General features: G+C 38.6%; 2 protein-coding genes across 4 annotated transcripts in view; one reads left to right on the top strand and one right to left on the bottom strand.

Annotated features, from left to right (window-relative positions):
* Positions 1–19,595, bottom strand: part of C8H4orf17 (chromosome 8 C4orf17 homolog) — a 348,243-nt gene that overhangs the window by 212,322 nt on the left and 116,326 nt on the right. Inside the window, exon 4 of the mRNA XM_021101734.1 lies at positions 12,552–12,676. The gene's annotated coding sequence lies outside the window, so the exon portion shown is untranslated. The remainder of the gene's footprint in view (positions 1–12,551; positions 12,677–19,595) is intronic.
* On the top strand, positions 2,353–17,679 carry LOC110262184 (alcohol dehydrogenase 1-like). 3 transcript variants are annotated; one of them, XM_021101731.1, is made up of 9 exons: positions 2,356–2,768; positions 7,148–7,249; positions 8,421–8,559; positions 12,390–12,477; positions 12,629–12,848; positions 13,043–13,303; positions 15,185–15,320; positions 16,133–16,271; positions 17,469–17,679. In XM_021101731.1, exons 1-9 carry the CDS (start codon positions 2,601–2,603, stop codon positions 17,491–17,493), a joined length of 1,278 nt encoding a protein of 425 aa, XP_020957390.1. In that variant the 5' UTR covers positions 2,356–2,600; the 3' UTR covers positions 17,494–17,679. The 3 variants fall into 3 exon arrangements, with proteins under 3 accessions (XP_020957391.1, XP_020957389.1, XP_020957390.1); XM_021101732.1 differs by lacking the exon at positions 17,469–17,679 and having other exon boundaries at positions 2,353–2,768; positions 13,043–13,234; positions 15,185–16,258; XM_021101730.1 differs by lacking the exon at positions 17,469–17,679 and having other exon boundaries at positions 2,354–2,768; positions 15,185–16,258.

Genomic DNA, 19,595 nt, shown 5'->3' on the forward strand with positions numbered 1-19,595 from the left:
GGAGCCAGTCTGCCCTGTGATGTTCTCTGTTCACCCTCACCTGTTCAGGGGCATCAGTAAGGCTGTGATAGTAGCTGTCAAATTCTCCCCCAACCCTCAATCTTAGCTAGATTTCATTGGTCCCAGAGTGAGCATACTGTATAGAAAAAGCAAGACAGTGGTGAGAAAATGAAACCAATGTGCTGAGTGACACCATGATAATAATAATGGGTAACACTTATAGATGGGCCATGCTATGTGCTAGGCACAGTTCTAAACTTTTACCATATATTGACTCTCTTAGTTCTTCAAACAAACCTACGAGCTAGGAACAACTATAATCATCCTCATCTTATGGTGAAACTGAAGCACAGAGAGGTTGGATTTCTTGCTTGTGTAAGGCATGCAAAGGATAGAACTAAGATTTGAATGCAGGTCTGTTAGTACTAGTATCCATGCTTTTAAACACTGCCTTGCATAAGACACAAGGAATATCCTATTGAAGCTGAATTAATTCAAGTGTCTGCCCCCAATTGTGTTCTCACCCTGGACCTTGTTTGGTTGTTCACTCCTTTCATGGTTTCTGTTAAGTCAACATTTCCCATCCCTTTTTAAAGGTTTTCATGTTGGATGTCAGTAACTTCAAAACAGGAGTCCTAATACAAAAAGTTGGGTCCTATAAGTGAAATGGTTCCATGACATCCCTGAGCTGTGAAACTTGCTGAAGTGGAGTGGGTTGGGAAGCAATAAGGATTCCACCATCTTTGACTTGGAAGATAGACTCTGTTTTAAAGCAATTATATGGTCAATAATCACCTGTCATTTCTTAGGGCTCAGAATATACGCCCACTAAAGATCAAATTTTAGGCAGTGTGGTGGGAAAAAAATCAGTATTGTTTTAGCCTTAAGCAAGGTGAGATGGGAGAGACAATCCCAAACTGGACCTTCTGAACAAGACAGTTCATGTATGCCAGACTTCAAATCATAGTCAGTCCAAGTTGCTCAACAGAAATAACGCAGATGCATGGGTGCAGAAAGCTTGAAGGTCAGGGTATTGTAGAGCATAGTTATTTAAAGAGAGAGAGAAAGAAAGGGAGCCTAAGCCTCAACCCCATTCAAAAGCAGCTCCATTCTTATGCCTTCTTAGGCGAAAAGGTGATACCTCCCTGTATAAAGCATAGTCCCTTGGAATGCCTCGTTAAGAACGTTCTCCTGATCAGGCCTTTGACTGCTCAAGCCTCTCCACCCTAACCCAGTTGAGGCAAGAGCCTCAAAAATTCCTAGAGAGGATGAAGGTCCCCAGGTTATATGATAAGATAGAAGCAGTGTTAAGGCCAGAACCCTGAGAAGATTTCTCAATAATTAGTAGCCATAAAATTCTTCAAACAAAACTTATAAAAAACTGACTGGGGGTTAAGAGAGATCTTTTGCAAGAAAAGCTCCACATCTAAGGTTAGTGACTGCTGAACCTTGTTCCAGATTACTTTCTCACACCCACTCCTACCTAAATTACTCTCATCTCACCACATCTGTGAACTGTGAAGCTTTTAAGCAGAGAAACTGCTCCATTGGCTTCCTCGGGGTGAGCTTGGAAGGATCCTAGGCAAATAATGTCTAAAGGATGTGAATCGGGGGCAGCCAGAGTGGCCAGCCAAAGAACTCACATTCTTATTCTGCAAGTCAATAAATGGTGCCCTTGGTGCTTCCTGATCTAATATTTGCCTTAGTATCCTTCTCCAGAAGCTGAACATCAAGTGGTAGGGCACAGAATTATGAACTTTAAACAAACTTCCCAAGGGATGCTTAAGCATTCTGATGTGGAGAAACACTGCATTAAGTGAATAAAAAAGGCCAACATCATGATGACCATCATCCTTATTATCAGGAGCAGTAGCTTCACCATCAGAAGCAGCAAATACCCCAAACTCATATTGTGCAGCTTCACTGACCTTGACTGAGCTTAATGCTCTGTATTTAATATGCTAGCCATTCTTTTATTTTACATAAATTCTATCCTTCTTCAAAATGCAGGTAAAGTCTCACCTAAATCAGACTCTATTCATTCATAATGACCTCACATTGTCTTCATTATTTAGCATCTTTCTCACTTTTTTTATGAAAGTATAGTTGTTTTAATTTCAGGGGTACAGCAAAGTGTTTTGTATGTGTATACATATGCATATACATACATATATTCTTTTTCAGATTCTTTTCCATTATAGGTTATTACAAGATATTGAATAGAGCTCCCTACCTTATATAGTGAATCCTTGTTGTTCATCTATATCATATATAGTAGTGTGCATCTGTAGCAGTTGTAACCACTATTTGTGCTTTTCCATCTCTTTGACTCCTGGAGACCCAGGGCCTGCCTAACCTTTCATATAATTGATACTTCAGAAATTCTTATTGTTAACTAATTAGGAGCTAATCTCTCCCTTAGTTTCTAACATTTTATTCACTTTTTTAGAATCACTGCATTGCCTTTTCACCCACTGCTGCCCTTCTAACTGCTGTTCCCCTCATCCTGCATCCTTGTTATCCACCCCCTCCCTAATCAGTATATTCCCTTCTCATCTTCACTCACATGTTCGTCAACCACTCATCTCTCTGGTTTCCCAATGTTGGTATGTAACCATGTAATTATTTTTAATGACTTTCGGCATACAAAAATTATAAATACTCAGTCTAGTTTCCCAAGGATCAGAGTCAAAGAGGTAACCTTCTCTCGGGGATCCATACAAGACTCCAGGGAAACCAGAAAACTTGTCATGGACACCACAGGCAAAGTAAGTGCTACTCTTAAAATAGATCCATTTCATCTTCATTAGTTATCCAAAAATTGAAACAAAATTAAGATTTTTTTCTCTCTGAAGAAATATTTTGAATGATAATACTCAATGTTTTCCCACCTATGGAAACACATGCACCACTGTTGAAAAAATAAATTGCTAGACACCTACTGGGTAATAGTTTGACAGGACTGTACTAAAAGCCTTTAAAAATGTGCCTGTCATTTGACACAGAAATTTATTACAAAGAAATAAATATATTGTTTTTATTTATTTATTTAATCAGTTTCCTAGTATTCCACATATGTTACTTCCAGAGTTATACTCTTAAAAACAATACTGCAGTTAACCTGTTTGTAAAATGTTTAAAAAGGTAACAATTGGGCACCAGACTTGGTATTTTTCCTCCTTTACACTTGTCTGTGTTTTCTAAGTTTTTGCCTTGAGTGTGTATCATTTTTCAAATGAAAAGTTTTCCATAAAGTACATATTTTACCTGTTTTGTTTAAACTTCCCTGGTGGCATTTGTCCCTCTTCTTTCTGTTATAGGCATATATTTTATCCCCTATTGGTGTCTAAGTTTCTTGAAGACATAATGGATTTACTCAGTTCAGAATATTTTACAATTACTAGTGCAGTAAATTTGCAAATGGAACATACATAGAATTAAGAAGGACACTAGTACCACCAAATATATATCAAAAAGTTAAAGCATTCAGGGAGTTCCACTGTGGCACAGCAGAAACGAACCTGACTAGTATCCATGAGGACAGGGGTTTGATCCCTGGCCTCGCCCAGTGGGTCAAGGATCCGGTGTTGCTGTGAGCCATGGTATAGGTCACAGATTCAGATTGGATCCCACGTTGCTATGGCTGTGGCATAGGCTGGCAACTGTAGCTCCTATCTGACCCCTGGGAACTTTCATATGCCACAGGTGTGGCCCTAAAAAAGCAAAACAAAAACAAAAACAAAAAGTTAAAGCATTCAGATCATTGAAGTGCTGTTGCAAGAATAAACAGAAAGATAAACGGAATAGAAACAGCTTCCAAAGAGAAACTCATAAATACAAGAACTAATATAGTAAAGGTGCTAATTTAAGTATAAATGAAAGAAAAAATTAATCAAGAGTTCCTGCTAGAACAACTCATTTAGATTCTATAACTTCATTCTATACAAAATAATTTAAATGAAAATAAGAGTTTAATATTTTTAAATGAAACCATAAAAATCTAGAAACAGGATAACAAATATTTATTTGGACTACATGGAGAGAATTTTCAAAATATAGAAATGGAATAAGTAATAAATAAAAAGATATTTATTTTAAAAAGCCAGTATTTTAAAATGTGTGTGCATTGTGTGTGTATGTACACATACTTCATACTAAATTAAACGTCAAAAATCAAGAGGGGAAAATCATGTATGACAAGTTAATGAACAACCAGTCACTCCTTTAACATGTAATGAAGTTAAATGATTAACTTAAAAAATACCAAGATGCCAGTAGATACTTACATAAGATATATGACCAGGGAGTTCCTGTTGTGGCTCAGTAGTTAATGAATCCAACTAGGAACCACGAGGTTTCAGGTTTGATCCCTGGCCTTGCTCAGTGGGTTAAGAATCCAGCATTGCTGTGAGCTGTTGTGTAGGTTGCAGACACCGCTCAGATCCCGAGTTGCTGTGGCTCTGTCGCAGACCAGCGGCTACGGCTCCGATTTGACCCCTAGGCCTGGGAACCTCCATATGCCGCAGGAGCGGCCCAAGAAATGGCAAAAAGACAAAAAAACCAAAACAAAGACAACAACAAAAACAAAAACAAACAAACAAAAAAGATATATGACCAAATACTCCATTAAAATGGAAAATATGTATGAATAACATAAAGAAAGTATGCAACATCTTTAACATTAAAAAAAAATTAATGAAAAGAAATAGCCTATTCTGTGTGTCCAATATATTGTTTTTAATGACTACAGTCTATGCTAATGAGGGTGGAAAAAAATCATGACATCAATATTCTTTTATACTTCTAGGACCTGTGCCAAATCATTCAAACTTTCTGTAAAAAGATTTGGAAATCATTTTAGCCCTAACCCACTGATATTTGCAAATAATATTCCAATAAGAGGATAATCCAAAATATACAAAGAACTCATACAAATCAACATAAAAAAATATGATTGAAAAATGGGGGCGTTCCCATCGTGGCTCAGCAGTTAACTAACCCAACTAGTATCCATGAGGACGTGGGTTCAATCCCTGGCCTCACTCAGTGGGTTAAGCAGCCAGCATTGCTGTGAGCTGTGTGTATGTCGCAGATGCAGCTCGGATCCCAAGTTCCTGTGGCTCTAGCTTAGGTTAGAGGCTACAGCTCCAATTGGACCCCTAGCCTGGGAACCTCCATATGCTGTGGGTGTGGCCCTAAAAAGGCAAAAAGACAAAAAAAAGAAAGAAAAATGGGCACACAACCTTAACCAACATTTTTCCAAAAAAGACAGACAGATGGCCAATAGGTACATGAAAAAATGCTCAACATCACTAATCATCAGGGAAATACAAATCTAACCTCAATGAGAATCACCTCACATCAGTCAAAATGACTATTATCAAAAAAACAACAAATAACAAGTGTTGGTGAGGATATTGAGAAAAGTGAATACTTGTGCACTGCTGGTGGGAATGTAAATTAGTGCAGCCAGTATAGAAAATGGTATGGAGTTCCCTCAAAAAATTAAAAATAGAACTACCTTGTGATCCAGAAATTCCTCTCCTGGATATTTATTCCCCCCAAAAAAAGAAAACTCTAATTTGAAAAGATATATGCACCCATATGTTCATAGCAGCACTATTCACAATAGCTAAGACTTGGAAATAACCTAAATGTCCCCAAACAGGAATGGATAAAGAAGATGTGGTACATACATACAATGGATATTACTCAGCCATAAAAAAGAATGAAATAAAGCCATTTGCAGCAACATGAATGGATGTAGAGATGCTCATACTAAGTGAATCAGACAAAGACAAATATCATATATCACTTATATGTGGAATCGAAACAAAACAAAGAGAAAAACATGACAAAAGAGCAAATGACTCACAGATACAGAGAACAAAGAGGTGGTTTCCAGAGAAGAGGGGGTCAGGAAGGAGAGGAAACAGATGAGGGAGATTAAGAGGTACAAACTTCCAAATAAATGAGTCAGAGGGGATGAAATGTACAGTGTGGGGGATATAGTCAATAATTATGTACTATTTGTGTGTGGTGACAGACGGTCACTAGATTTATCGTGATCGTTTTGTAATATATAGAAATATCTAATCACTATGCTGTGTACCAGGGACCAAGAAGTTGTTCAACAACTTCCTTACTTTAGGAAAACAGGCAAGTCAAAATTATAAACAACGATGTTATTACAGTATACTTTATAATATTCAAATCAATGGAAATAATTACATTTCTAGGTAGATGCTAATTAAACAAATTAGGATATAGTCAAATGATGGAATATAAAGTAGCCATTTAAAATAATGATTATAGGAGTTCCTGTCGTGGCACAGTGGTTAATGAATCCGACTAGGAACCATGAGGTTGCGGGTTCGATCCCTGCCCTTGCTCAGTGGGTTAATGATCCGGCGTTGCCCTGAGCTGTGGTGTAGGTTGCAGACGCGGCTCGATCCCGCGTTGCTGTGGCTGTGGCATAGGCCGGTGGCTACAGCTCCAATTCAACCCCTAGCCTGGGAACCTCCATATGCCGCGGGAGCAGCCCAAGAAATGGCAAAAAGACAAAAAAAATAAATAAATAAAATAAAATAATGATTATAAAGCATTTTGGGAGTTCCTGGTGTGGCGCAGCAGAAACAAACCTGACTAGTATCCATGAGGATGTGGGTTCAATCCCTGACCTCGATCAGTGGGTTTGCAATCTCGAGTTACTGTGGCTGTGGTGTAGGCCAGCAGCTGTAGCTCTGATTCGACCCTTAGCTGGGAACTTCCATAGGCCACGGGAGCAGCCCTAAAAAGCAAAATAAAAAAAGTAAGCATTTTGAAGTCACGAGAAAATGTTTATGAACAACTAAATGGTAAATGTTAAAATACAGTGGCTATTATTAGCAAAAAAAAAAAAAAAAAAAAAAAACCAAAATACAAAATTGCTTATATGACAGGATCTCTACTACATAAAAATTATGTAAGAAACTGAAAGGAAATATGCTAAAATTTTAACAGCTCATGTCTGAAATTGCAACAATAATTTTTCAGTTTCTTTATGATTTTCTTATTTTTACAAATTATAGCAAGTAAGTGTCATTTGTATGATCAGAAGTTAAGTGTTATCACTAAATGTGTCATTTTATTATCCTTGTGTCAACAGACAATCACATGCTGGGCAGCCATTGCCTGGGCAAAAAATGTTCCTCTTTCAGTTGAGAAAGTTCAAGTTGAGCCACCAAAGGCTGGGGAAGTTCGTATTAAGGTAAATTTAAGTTTTTAACCTTTATCTTTGAAGGCAAATGTAAGGAAATCCTATTTCGTTGCATATATAAAGGGATAGATATAGATATGTACAAAATTTGAATTTTTTTTTTTTTTGTCTTTTTTAGGGCCACACCCATGGCATGTGGAGGTTCCTAGGCTAAGGGTCAAATTTGGAGCTGTAGCCGCCAGCCTACACCACAGCCACAGCAACGCTGGATCCAAGCCACATTGCGACCTACACCACAGCTCAAGGCAACACTAGATCCTTGACCCGCTGAGCAAGGCCAGGGATCGAACCTGCAACCTCAAGGTTCCTAGTCAGATTCATTTCCACTTCACCAGGACGGGCACTCCCCAAAATGTGATTTTCGATCTGTCTACTTTTCTTAGAAAAAGAATCTTAAAAACTAAGAGGAGTTCCCGTCGTGGTGCAGTGGTTAACGAATCCGACTAGGAACCATGAGGTTGAGGGTTTGGTCCCTGCCCTTGCTCAGTGGGTTAACGATCCGGCGTTGCCATGAGTTGTGGTGTAGGTCTCAGAAGCAGCTCGGATCCCCCGTTGCTGTGGCTCTGACGCAGGCTGGCAACTACAGCTCCGATTAGACCCCTAGCCTGGGAACCTCCATACGCCGTGGGAGCAGCCCAAGAAATGGCAAAAAGACAAAAAAAAAAAAAAAAAAAAAAAAAAAAAACTAAGATAGAGTTAGTAAGTGCTTGGAGTTGCCGAACAAGTTTAAAATTTTTTAAATCGATTTTCCCAGAGCATTGGGAAAACATTTCACAATATTGGGAACAAAATTCTTGGTTTCTCAATGGTGGTGCTATTGATACGTGGCCAAAAAGTCCTTCATTGTATGCAACTACTCCTCATATTTCAAAATTAGTTGGTGGTATGGAGTTTACAGAGTAGATTTCAAAAGATCTAGCTTATTTCCAGGTCTGAACATACATCATGTGACTTTGGACAAGTTATTCTAAGTCTTCAAATCTCCCTTTTCACATCTCTAAATTGGGAATGATGAAGCCTGCCCTGCGCTTCTCTGAGTGTTGTTATAGGGATCAAATGAGATGATTCGTGTAAAAAAAATTAATAATCAGTCTCAGATATAAAAAAAAAAAAAAGAAAAATTCCAAAGCAATTGATCCTTTGTCACTTAATTCCTATACAGATGACATCTTCTGGGATCTGTGGTTCCGATGATCATGTACTGAAAGGATTAAGCCCAATGAAATTTCCTTTAATCCCAGGCCATGAAGGAGCTGGGATTGTGGAGAGTATTGGTGAAGGAGTGTGCTCAGTAAAACCAGGTAGGAAGTGGGCTGCAGAAAGCTTCCCACCAACAATGCATGAATGTATTTAAGGAGAAATAAGTTGGTTTGCCTCTAATTCTTTTAACTCATCACATACTATGATATTAAATGCATCCAGTGATTCCAGTGTCACACAGTTTCTCTGATATCACCGTCAGCAATGCAGAGGGGCAGTGGCTGAACCAAGTATATATTCATAGCTAAATGAGAGCTGAGATAGAACCAGCATAGTTCTAAATAGATTAAAAACACCTTAGGAGCAAGGATGTTTCTTTAAAAAAAAAATGGACAATAAAACTCTATTATAAACATTAAACTTGCTAAGTGACTAGATCTTAATGGTTTCCAAAAAGAAAAAAAATTATAATTATATAACACAATAGAAGTTAATGCTATAATGGCAATAATATTGCAACATAAATGTATCAAATCAATATAAACTTACATATAATTTGTATACCAAATATATCTCAATAAAATTTTTTCCTAATAAATTGTCAGCAGAAAGGGTAATCTCTATAATCGGGCAGGTTAATTTATTCTGAATTAATTGCACAAGAATTCAGTGGGGGTTTTTTTCCCTTTTTTTCCTTTTTTTTTTTCTTTTTTGGGTTCCGTGTGGCATATGGAGTTCCCGGTTGGATCAAATCCAAGCCAGAGTTGCAACCTACACCGTAGCTGCATCAATGCCAGATCCTCAACCCACTGTGCCACACCGGGGATGGAACCTGCATCCTGCTGCTGCAGAGACACCAATGGATACCACTGGGCCACAGCAGGAACTCCCAGTGTTTCTTTTTTTTTTAATTTAAATATAGTTGATATACAATATTATGCTAGTTTCAGGTGTGTTACATAGTGATTTGACATTTGCATACATTTTGAATGATCACCACAGGTCTAATAACCCTCTGTCCCCAACAAAGTTACCACAATATTATTGACCGTATTACAATCCCTTGGCTTATTTATTTCATAGGTAGAGGTTTGTACCACTTAATCCCCATCACCTATTTTGCCCCCTCATTCTCTCCTCTCTGGCAACCACCTGAGTGTTTTCTGTATCTATGAGTTTGTTTTCATCTTGTTTCCTTTGTTTGTTTGTTTTATTTTTAGATTCCACATATAAGTGAGATGACACGGTATTTGTTTTTCTTTGTGTGACTTATTTCACTTAGCATACTACCCTCTAGATCTATATATGTTGTTGCACATGGCAAGATTTCATATTTTTATGGCTATATAATATTCCATTGTGTGTGTATACACACACACACACACACACACAAACATATATATATATACACATCACATCATCTTTAACCATTTGACTACTGATAGGCACTTAGGTTGCTTCCATATCTTGGCTACTATAAATAGTGCTGTAATAAATATTGGTAGGCATGTATTTTTTTGTGTGTGTGTCTTTTTCTAGGGCCGCACCTACAGCATATGGAGGTTCTCAGGCTAGGGGTCTAATCAGAGCTGTAGCCACCGGCCCACACCACAGCCACAGCAATGCAGGATCCAAGCCACGTCTGCAACCTACACCATAGCTCAAGGCAACATTGGATCCTTAACCCACTGAGCGAGCCAGGGATTGAACCCAAAACTTCATGGTTCCTAGTTGGATTCATTAACCACTGAGCCATGGTGGGAACTCCAGCATGTATTTTTTTTAATTAGTGTTTTCATTTTCTTTGGGTAAATACCCAGAAGTGAAATTGCTGGATCACATGGCAGTTCTATTTTTAATTTTTTGAGGAATCTCCGTATTGTTTTTCATAGTTACTGTACCAATTTACATTCCTACTAACAGTGCATGAGTTCTTTTTCCACATACTCATCAACACTTGTTATTTGTTACCTTTTTGATAATAGCCATTTTGACAGGTATGAAGTGGTATCTCATTGTCATTCTAATTTGTATTTCCCTGATGATTAGTGATGTTGAGTACCTTTTCATGTACCTATTGGGATATGTCTTCTTTGGAAAAATGTCTACTCAGGTTCTCAGCCCTTTATTCTTTTTAGGGCTGCACCAGTGGCATATGGAAGTTCCCCAGCCAGCAGTCCAATCGGAGCTGAAGCTGAGGCCTATGCCACAGCTGCAGCAACACTGAAGACGAGTCACATCTGCCACCCATGCTGCAGCTTGTAGCAATGCCAGATCCCTAACTCACTGAGCAAGGCCAGGGATCGAATCTGCATCCTTACAGAGACTACACTGGATTCTTAACCTACTGGGCCACAATGGGAGCTCCTCTCTGCCTATTTTTAATCAAGTTTTTTGTTTTTCTGATGTTGAGTTGTATGTGTTCATTGCGTATATTGCATATAAACCCTTTATCAGATATATTGTTTGCAAATATCTTCTCCCATTCAGTAAGCTTGCCTTTTCATTTTGTTGATAGTTTCCTTAGCACAGTGCCTCTCCAGGAATAGAATTCCTTGAATGCTTGACAAATGAATGAATGTTCTAATCAACTAGCATATAGAACTTGAATTTTTGTTGACAAGATGATAGTGACATTTCAAAGAATCAAAGAAAGTAAGTAAATTATTTTCTCCAGGCATATCAAAAGGGATCTTATAGCTATTCTTTGCATGTCTGAAATGATCAAAGTGAATAAGATCAATCACACAGATTAAGATACTACTGAACCTCACAGCTTGGAATCAGGCATACAAAGAAATTTAAGAAAGTACATGGTCGGGACAGTCACAAAGCTATCATCAGGGTATTCATTTAGCAAGCATCTGACACTGGGCATAGAAGGAAGGGCAAAAATAAAAAATATACAGCTTCTACATCTCCAAGAAGATAATGCAAATAGGAGGGATATATACTCTAACTCCTCTCTAATTGAAAAAATTCCAGTGGGAGTTTGTGGAAAATAATGAGTATTTGAAGGGAAAGGATAAAAGAACAGAATCTGAGATTCTTCTGAATGTGAGATCCAGTACCTCTGGGATTTTTAGGGCCAGTGAAGGTAAGACGTGCCTTACCTAAATTTACAAGAGATTTTTAATGCCATTTAAGCTCTGCAGGAGGCTAAAAAGAATTATTCTGTGTTAGAAACACTTGTAAAGACCAATATAAGGACAGTTATAGACCTCTGACAAGGCTTTGTAAATTTGCAATCACTGCATTAATTCTCTTTCCCAGACCCTACCCATTCTGCCACCCTAGTGCTCAGGAGGGTTAATGATTGAATCCCAACATAATCAATATTCTCACCAGAACTCTGCAACCTAAAAACCACCCTCTGTAGTAAGTGCTCCAGAAGCAGCCTCTCTTTGCAAAGGGAGAGCTATTCCTTTTATTCTCCAAAGTTAGCCTATCTGGGAACTTAGCCCCACTAAAGAAAACATGTCAGAGGCCTGCTGTGGGTGAGGGTGCCATCATAGGGCAATTGGATTCAATGGCAAGGGCTCTGCTATTATCCAGCTGGGCCATTGAAGGCAGGTAACAACCACTGGGCTTTAAGCCTTCAAATGGAAAACAAAAGGGTTAAAGTAGATGGCATCGCTATGGTTCATTCATGGTTTTAACAGAAACCATTTCCAGAGTGAAAGCAGACCTATAATTATCTGTCCAGCAGGGAATATCCCTATATTTCTATCATTTGCCCCCCAAAATAATGGTACTTCTAAAACCAAGCTATATGGTTTCTCCTTCGAAACACCACAGGCTATATTACACAGGTTGCCACAATCTGTTCATAGCAAGTTTTCAAGCCATCAATGAAATTTTTATAAACATTCTATTGCATTTATGGTCCAGGAACATTTTAAACTAACAGTCATATTTTTTCTATACATAGGAGATAAAGTCCTCACACTCCCTCTTCCACAATGTAGAGAATGCAGTGCCTGCTTGCACCCCAAGGGAAACTTCTGCGAGAAGCAAGAGTGAGTAGATTTGCCCATCTTTTACTTGTTTTGCCACTCTTTTACTAAATTGTTTCTGCTATGCAAGCACTGACCTGTAGCTGATGATGCTCCTCTCTCTATTACTCCATCTGTCTGTGCCGGTGGCCCTGCCTGTGTTACTGTGGAACAGTGTTCTACCTTCTTCTGGATTAATGCTGGATGGGACCAGCAGATTCACCTGCAGAGGAGAAAAGATTTATCACCTTTTCCGCACAAGCACATTTGCTGAATATACTGTTGTGCAAGAGATTGGGGTGGCAAAAATTGATGATGCCGCTCCCATGGATAAAATCTGCATCATAAGCTGTGAGGTGCCTACAGGCTATGGAGCTGCTGTTCACTCAGCCAAGGTGAGAACAATACCTGTGTGTTTGTATGTCATAATGCTTTGTCTAGAAAACATCAAAACTAGGCCAAAACAGTCCAAATGTTTCAACTGGTGCATATGGTTCCAAAAGTCTCAGTAGTTATTTTTGTTTATTTTTTTAATTATACATGTGTCCAGGTTTGATTCCTAACACAGACATGCCTTATGAATTTATAGGTCACTCCTGGTTCTACTTGTGTGGTCTTTGGACTTGGAGGAATCGGCTCAGCTGTCGTCATGGGCTGTAAAGCCTCTGGTGCTTCTAGAATCATTGGGGTTGATATCAACGAGGAGAAATTTCCCCAGGCTAGAGCATTAGGGGTCACTGATTGTATCAACCCCCGGAAACTCAAGAAGCCTGTCCAGGAGGTGATCATGGAGATGACAGGCATTGGTGTTGACTTTGCTTTCGAGGCCATTGGACTCTCAGATACCATGGTATGGGGCTTGGGGCACAGTGAGTACAGGTGCATCTCAGAGACAGTGCAGGTTCAGTTCCAAACCACCACAGTAATTATTGCAATAAAGCAAGTCACACTTTTAGGTCTCCCAGGGAATACAAGAGTTATGTTTATACTACACTATAGTCTATTAGTGTGCAATAGCATCATGTCTAAAAAACAATGTACACTCCTTAATTTAAAAGTACTTTATTGCTAAAAAAAAAAAAAAAAAAAAAAAAAAGCTATCATCTTGAGCCTTCAGCAAGTCATAATCTTTTTGCAATAGTAACATCAAAGATCACTGGTCACATATCACAATAATAAACACAATAATAATGAAAAAGTTTGAAACACTGTGAGAATTAACCAAAGGTGACAGAGACAAAGTGAGCAAATGCTGTTGAAAATATGGCCCCGATAGTCTTGCTCAATGCAGGGTTGCCACAAACCATCAATTTGTAAAAAACACAGTATCCATAAAATGCAAAATACAGTAAAACAAGGTAGGCCTGTAGATGCTTAATGGGTGGGTACACATTAAATATAAACTCTCCTAAGCATATGTTTTGGAACTGTGGAGCCCAAATCTAAAAATGCAATGTAAATTCACTCTAAAACTTCATTTAAAAAATAAATGTCTACTTAAAGTCAGTATAGGGTACAAAGTTTAAATATGCAAAAGGCCACAGTCCTAGTATTTGCTTTCCTACATTCCTAGCAGCCTTCATATACATCTTTTTACACTTAAGCATGAACATTATTTAATTCACATATGATATTCATGTGTGTTCTATATCAGAAGCATTCACTCATTTGAAAAATGAGCTCCTGTGCACCTGTGTGTTAAGTTCAGGGATACAAGGGTGAATAAAATAGGCACCAGGCTCTTGGATCTGACAGTGTAGAGCAGAGAATGGAAGCATTCAATACATTTCCATGTGTACCTAATATACATGGTCGAAGGTTGAAGGAGGTAGAGGTAGCACTGTAACAGCAAAGAGATAAATAAGGCAAAAGGGAGGAAAGGGGAGAGATAGCAGAGTTAAGAACCAGAAAAGGGGAGTTCCTGTTGTGGCTCAGTGGTTAACAAATCCGACTAGGAACTATGAGGTTGTGGGTTCGATCCTTGGCCTTGCTCAGTGGGTTAAGGATCCGGCATTGCTGTGAGCTGTCGTGTAGTTCGCAGACACAGCTCGGATCTGGCCGTTGCTGTGGCTCTGGTGTAGGCTGGCGGCTGCAGGTCTGATTGGGCCCCTGGCCTGGGAACCTCCATATGCTGCGGGAGCAGCTCTAGAAAAGGCAAATAGACCAAAAAAAAAGAACTAGAAAAGGAAGTCAAATAGATAGATATGAAAAAGTGTACTGTTACAGTCTTAGAAAACTGAATTTTAAAAAAATGAAGCATCACACACATATATATGTATATATTTTTTTGTTTCAATAAAAACGAGTTGGACAGAGAGTCATAGCACATGAGAAGTTCAGGCAAAGAAAAAAGTGTGTGGCCTTTGAGGCAGTGAATAATTTTATTTAATAAACACATGGTAGGTGCTATGTGCCAGATGGTGCTCTAAATGTCTGAAGTATGATAAATCACTTAATCCTTATAACAACTCTATCTATTTTTATAAAGAAACAGGCATAGGGAGGTAAAGTCACTTGCCTGAGGTCACACAGCAGCAGAGTCTGTGCTCTTTACCACTAAATTCTACTGGTTCTCTAGTGAGAGTCCATCACTGGCCGAGTTGAAGCTGAGGTTGAAGTAACATCCACCCAGGAGGAGGTTTAAAATCTAGGAACGCCCCACTTCCTTCCACCACTGGTAGTAGTTATTTATGAATGGGAATGTGCTAATGGTCATTACTGTCATTATCAGGTTGCCGCTTGGGAGTCCTGCCACCTAAGCTATGGTGTCTGTGTCATCATTGGAGTGACTCCACCAAACACACCATTTTCCCTCGATGGGGGGAATGTTTTCTCTGGACGGACACTGAAGGGCACATGTTTAGGAGGTAGGTCAGTGAATAGAAGGGACCAGTTGGTTGCTCTCAAGAAATTCTCTTCAACTCTGTGGAATTCAAACATGGAATTCAAACATGGAATTCAAAATTCCTTTCCTTGGGGAAACAGAACTATAACGGTATTAGTTTCCAAAGATTTTGCCTCGGAGGAGTTAGTGTATTTTGCAAATCAATTTTAGTTAATTTAATTAAATTAGAGTTTTTTTAAATATCAAATAAAGCTTATAGTTTTTGGATTTTTCCCGTGTTTGGACTAATTCAGTTAACTTCAGTTCTACACTGAGGGATTCAAAGTTTGTTGTGCTATTTTAATGCAATGCTTTTTGGATAATTACATACACCAACTTGGTATTTGGTTCTGATTTTTGTCTCCCCATAGGAGCCCTTATTTCTGAACAAGATTGACCAACAGCTTTACTAAAAACTCCCATCTCCATCCATTGCTCTGATGGCAGGAAATTCCCCTGCCATCTCAATGTGTGTGACTAGAGAGAGAGGAGGAAATGATTGTATAGTGGTAAACCCAGGAGGTGGGTTGGAGACTGCTAGCTGATTTAAAAGGGACTCAGGAACACATGAATATCGACCCAGTTTTTCTCCAAAGAGAAACAGAACTGTCTGTAGCAGCCACACTTAGCAACAGCAGTCAACAGCTTCTGATGTACAAATGAATTCTCTTTCATCTTCAATGGCAAATTTTTAGAGGAATCCTTTACCTATTTCCATGACTTATTTGATTTTTTTTTTCATTTGGCTGGTTTAAAATTTCTCAAATCTTATTACAAAAGCCTTTTGTTTTGCAGATTATAAAACCAGAGACAGTTTTCCCCAACTAGTGACTGATTATCTACAAAATAAAATTAACATAGATCCATTAATAACCCATCAGCTGCCTTTTAACCAAATCCACAAAGCTTTCGAGTTGTACCGTGCTGGGAAAACGTGAGTATTTTATTGGATGATCTCTTGTACTCTGAAATCACAGAGGAAATGACTCTTCAAACATTTCCAAGTGGCTTTGCAAGAAAGAGATGACTACTTGGATCTTCAACATCTTTCACATACTCTACCCTATTTCTTATTGTCACCAGGATAAGAAAAGGTTTTACCTGCAGGCTTCTCTTTGGGAAAGACCCACACTAACCTATTTCAAAGAAATGCCTGAGAGTTCAGTATGATATTGAGAACCACCCTATCCCATATTGGTCAATTATGCATTATTTTTTCTGGTTATAGACATGATCTAGAGTTGACATAACAGGAGTCATAAAATCTTACAAGGAATCTTAGAAGCAAAGGTTTAGACTTTTTTTAGATCCAGGGCACAAAACCTTTCTACATCATTTCTTGACAAATGGCCAGTCTGCTCCAAATAGCACGCCTTCGGGTATGAAGTATTCACTCATTGTGCTCATTTATTCATTCAATATATATTTAGTGATGATGCACCATTCGCCAGTATTGGCCTAAGCACTGGAGACATAATGGAGAACAAACAATTAGCAGTAAATAAGGAAATCCTCCTGTGACGAATGCTTTGATTTTCTAATTCTGATTTCAGGCACATCTCCCTTTCATATTATCTCCCCTGACTCTACCTGTATCCTTTGCTTATTTAGTGATTTTTTTAAATTAATCTAGGTATTTGAATTTTACCCTGCTATACCTTGTTGATTTTGACCCAGCATGTCAACCCATTTAAGTCAGGAATGAAGAGCCAAGAAAATTCATCTGAAGTCTTAGAAACAAATTACAGAGGAGGGAGTGGATCTAGCAGGCAGTAGATGTGTTGAAAAAGGAAAGGAACCCAGGAATCTATTTATCCTTTCCTAATCAGACATGTGGCTAGATTCTGGGGCTGATGGAAGCTGGTCAGAAGATGTGGTGGAAGGTCTGGATGTCTTTGTGGTCATGCAACTGGAGGGCATGGTGCTTAAAGCTGAGGCCTTTCTTTCACAGATGATTTTGGATCTTGCTTTCACCAAATTCTGTATTTCATATAAGTGAACTAGGGTGAAGATGGAGTCAGGGTGGAGGTAGGTAGGCAATGACATCTTTCAATAATGTGCATAACTGCTTTGCTGAAATCACTGTTTCTTGAGGAATTCAATTGTTTTATTATTGCATTATATGTTTCAGCATCCGATGTGTTCTGCTGTTCTAAGATCCCAGATGATGAGAACTGCAAGGATATCCTCGGGGACTTTCTTCCTTTCCTGTTTCACCTCCCCAATTTTTCCAGTACAGTGAAAAGAGATGGACAAGAGATGGGAATACAGTGTGATTGTGCAAAAGGAAAAAAGCACATACTGAAAGAAATCATAATAAAAAAAAAAAAAGGCTTCTCAGAGAACAGATGATATATAATTCGTTCTGTAACTTTAAAAAGGGAGGTGGTGGGATTTGATTGGTGACATTGTAGATATGTCTATGAACCCAACTGATCTCTGTCATCAGTCCATGAAAGTTGTTCTTGAGTTATCCCTCATTTCTATTCTCAAGTTACCTTCAGAATATACAGAATTCTCTGTATCTTTCACACCACTCTAAGGCTCATGTTATGATTTTGCTGCTTCTACAACATGCTGGTTGTCATAAACCTTTGGAAGGCTCTCTCAGGATACAATAAGCCATTTTCTAACCTCAGGCCTTTGTACCATCCTAGGCCTATAACCATGACATGTCGAGGCCCAGTTCCCATGTGCTTTCGAACACACAAACACATTTGGGAAATCTTGCCACCAACATCCCTAGGACGCATGTGTAGGACCCTCTCAAAGGAACTCATCCCCACCTAAAACCTCATAACTGCCTTTTCAAATCTTTTCTCTTCCTCAAACCAAAATAATCATTTCTATATTAGGGTTAGGAGATTGAGAGAAGAAGGAAAAACGGCTCTTCTTATCTAGTTTTCTCACATTTTTCATCTGTCCTTGAGCCATTTACATTCTCCTTAAATCTTTACTTTTGAAATACAAGAGCCACAAGGAAAATTCTTCTTACAATTCTGTTTCACTTGCAATACTCTTTCCTGAGATTTGAGCTCAGAATGTCTAGCTCACTCAATGAAAGTCCAAGAATTTAAAAAAAAAAAACATGAAGATATTTTTAAGGTAAATATTTTAAAAGTAATCCTGCCAGTCTAGCTCTGCCCACCTTAATAAGCCCTTTCCTCTCTGAGTATCAATTGTCACATTGTACCATAGGGAAAATAAGACTAATGGTATAGAATGAATGATTTTTTAAACTGAAGATCACATGTATAAATAAAATGGAAAAATGGGTAAAAATTTTAAAGAATAAAATAATCAGGGGAATTCCCATTGTGGCTCAGCGGTAATGAACTCAACAAGTATCTATGAGGACTAGAGTTCGATCCTTGGCCTCACTCAGTAGGTTAAAGATAGGGTGTTGCCACGAGCTGTGATATAGGTCACAGACGCAGTTTGGATGATCCTGCATTGCTGCGGCTGTGGTGTAGGCCAGCAGCTACAGCTCCAATTTGACCTCTGGCCTGGGAACTTCCACATGCCGCAAGTACAGCCCTAAAAAGACTAAAAAAATTAAAATTAAATAAAATTAAATTATTAGTATTTAAAGAATGGAAAGAGATAAGGCAAAGAAAGTTTTAAACTAAGAAATTAAGAATAAAATTATAGAACTCAAACATTTTAGGGAGTTCCAACTGTGGCTCAGTGGAAATGAATCTGACTAGTATCCATGAGGACGCAGGTTCGATTCCTGGCCTCACTCAGTGGGTTAAGGATATGGCATTGCAGTGAGCTGTGGTGTAGGTTGTAGACATGGCTCGGATACTGCAATGCTGTGGCTGAGGCATGAGCCAGCGGATACAGCTCTGATTCAACACCTAGCCTGGGAACCTCCACATGCCACAGGTGTGGCCCTAAAAAGACAAAAAAAAAAAAAAAAAAGAAAGAATTCAAACATTTTAAAGAATAAAAAGACAAGGCCAGAAGGAATTGAGTTTCAAAAGGAAAAACTTTTAAATAAAGCAGAAAAGCTATCAAGGTGACCTAAAATCATGAGGGGAAAAAAGAGCAGTAATAGAACTATTCTAATAAAACATAAATGGAAAAAAAAAAAAAAGACCTGGTAGCAGAGTTGTATCTTTATCAGAAGCTTGGGGTTGGAAATACCCAGCCATCAAGCTGGAGGACTTCTGCACTTGTAGAGAAGCTTGGGAAGAAAAAAAAAAAAATGAAAAGGAAATATACAGCAGGGCCATGAGCAAGATGTACTTGGATG

Source organism: Sus scrofa, chromosome 8, assembly GCF_000003025.6.
Source record: "Sus scrofa isolate TJ Tabasco breed Duroc chromosome 8, Sscrofa11.1, whole genome shotgun sequence".
NCBI lineage: Eukaryota > Metazoa > Chordata > Mammalia > Artiodactyla > Suidae > Sus > Sus scrofa.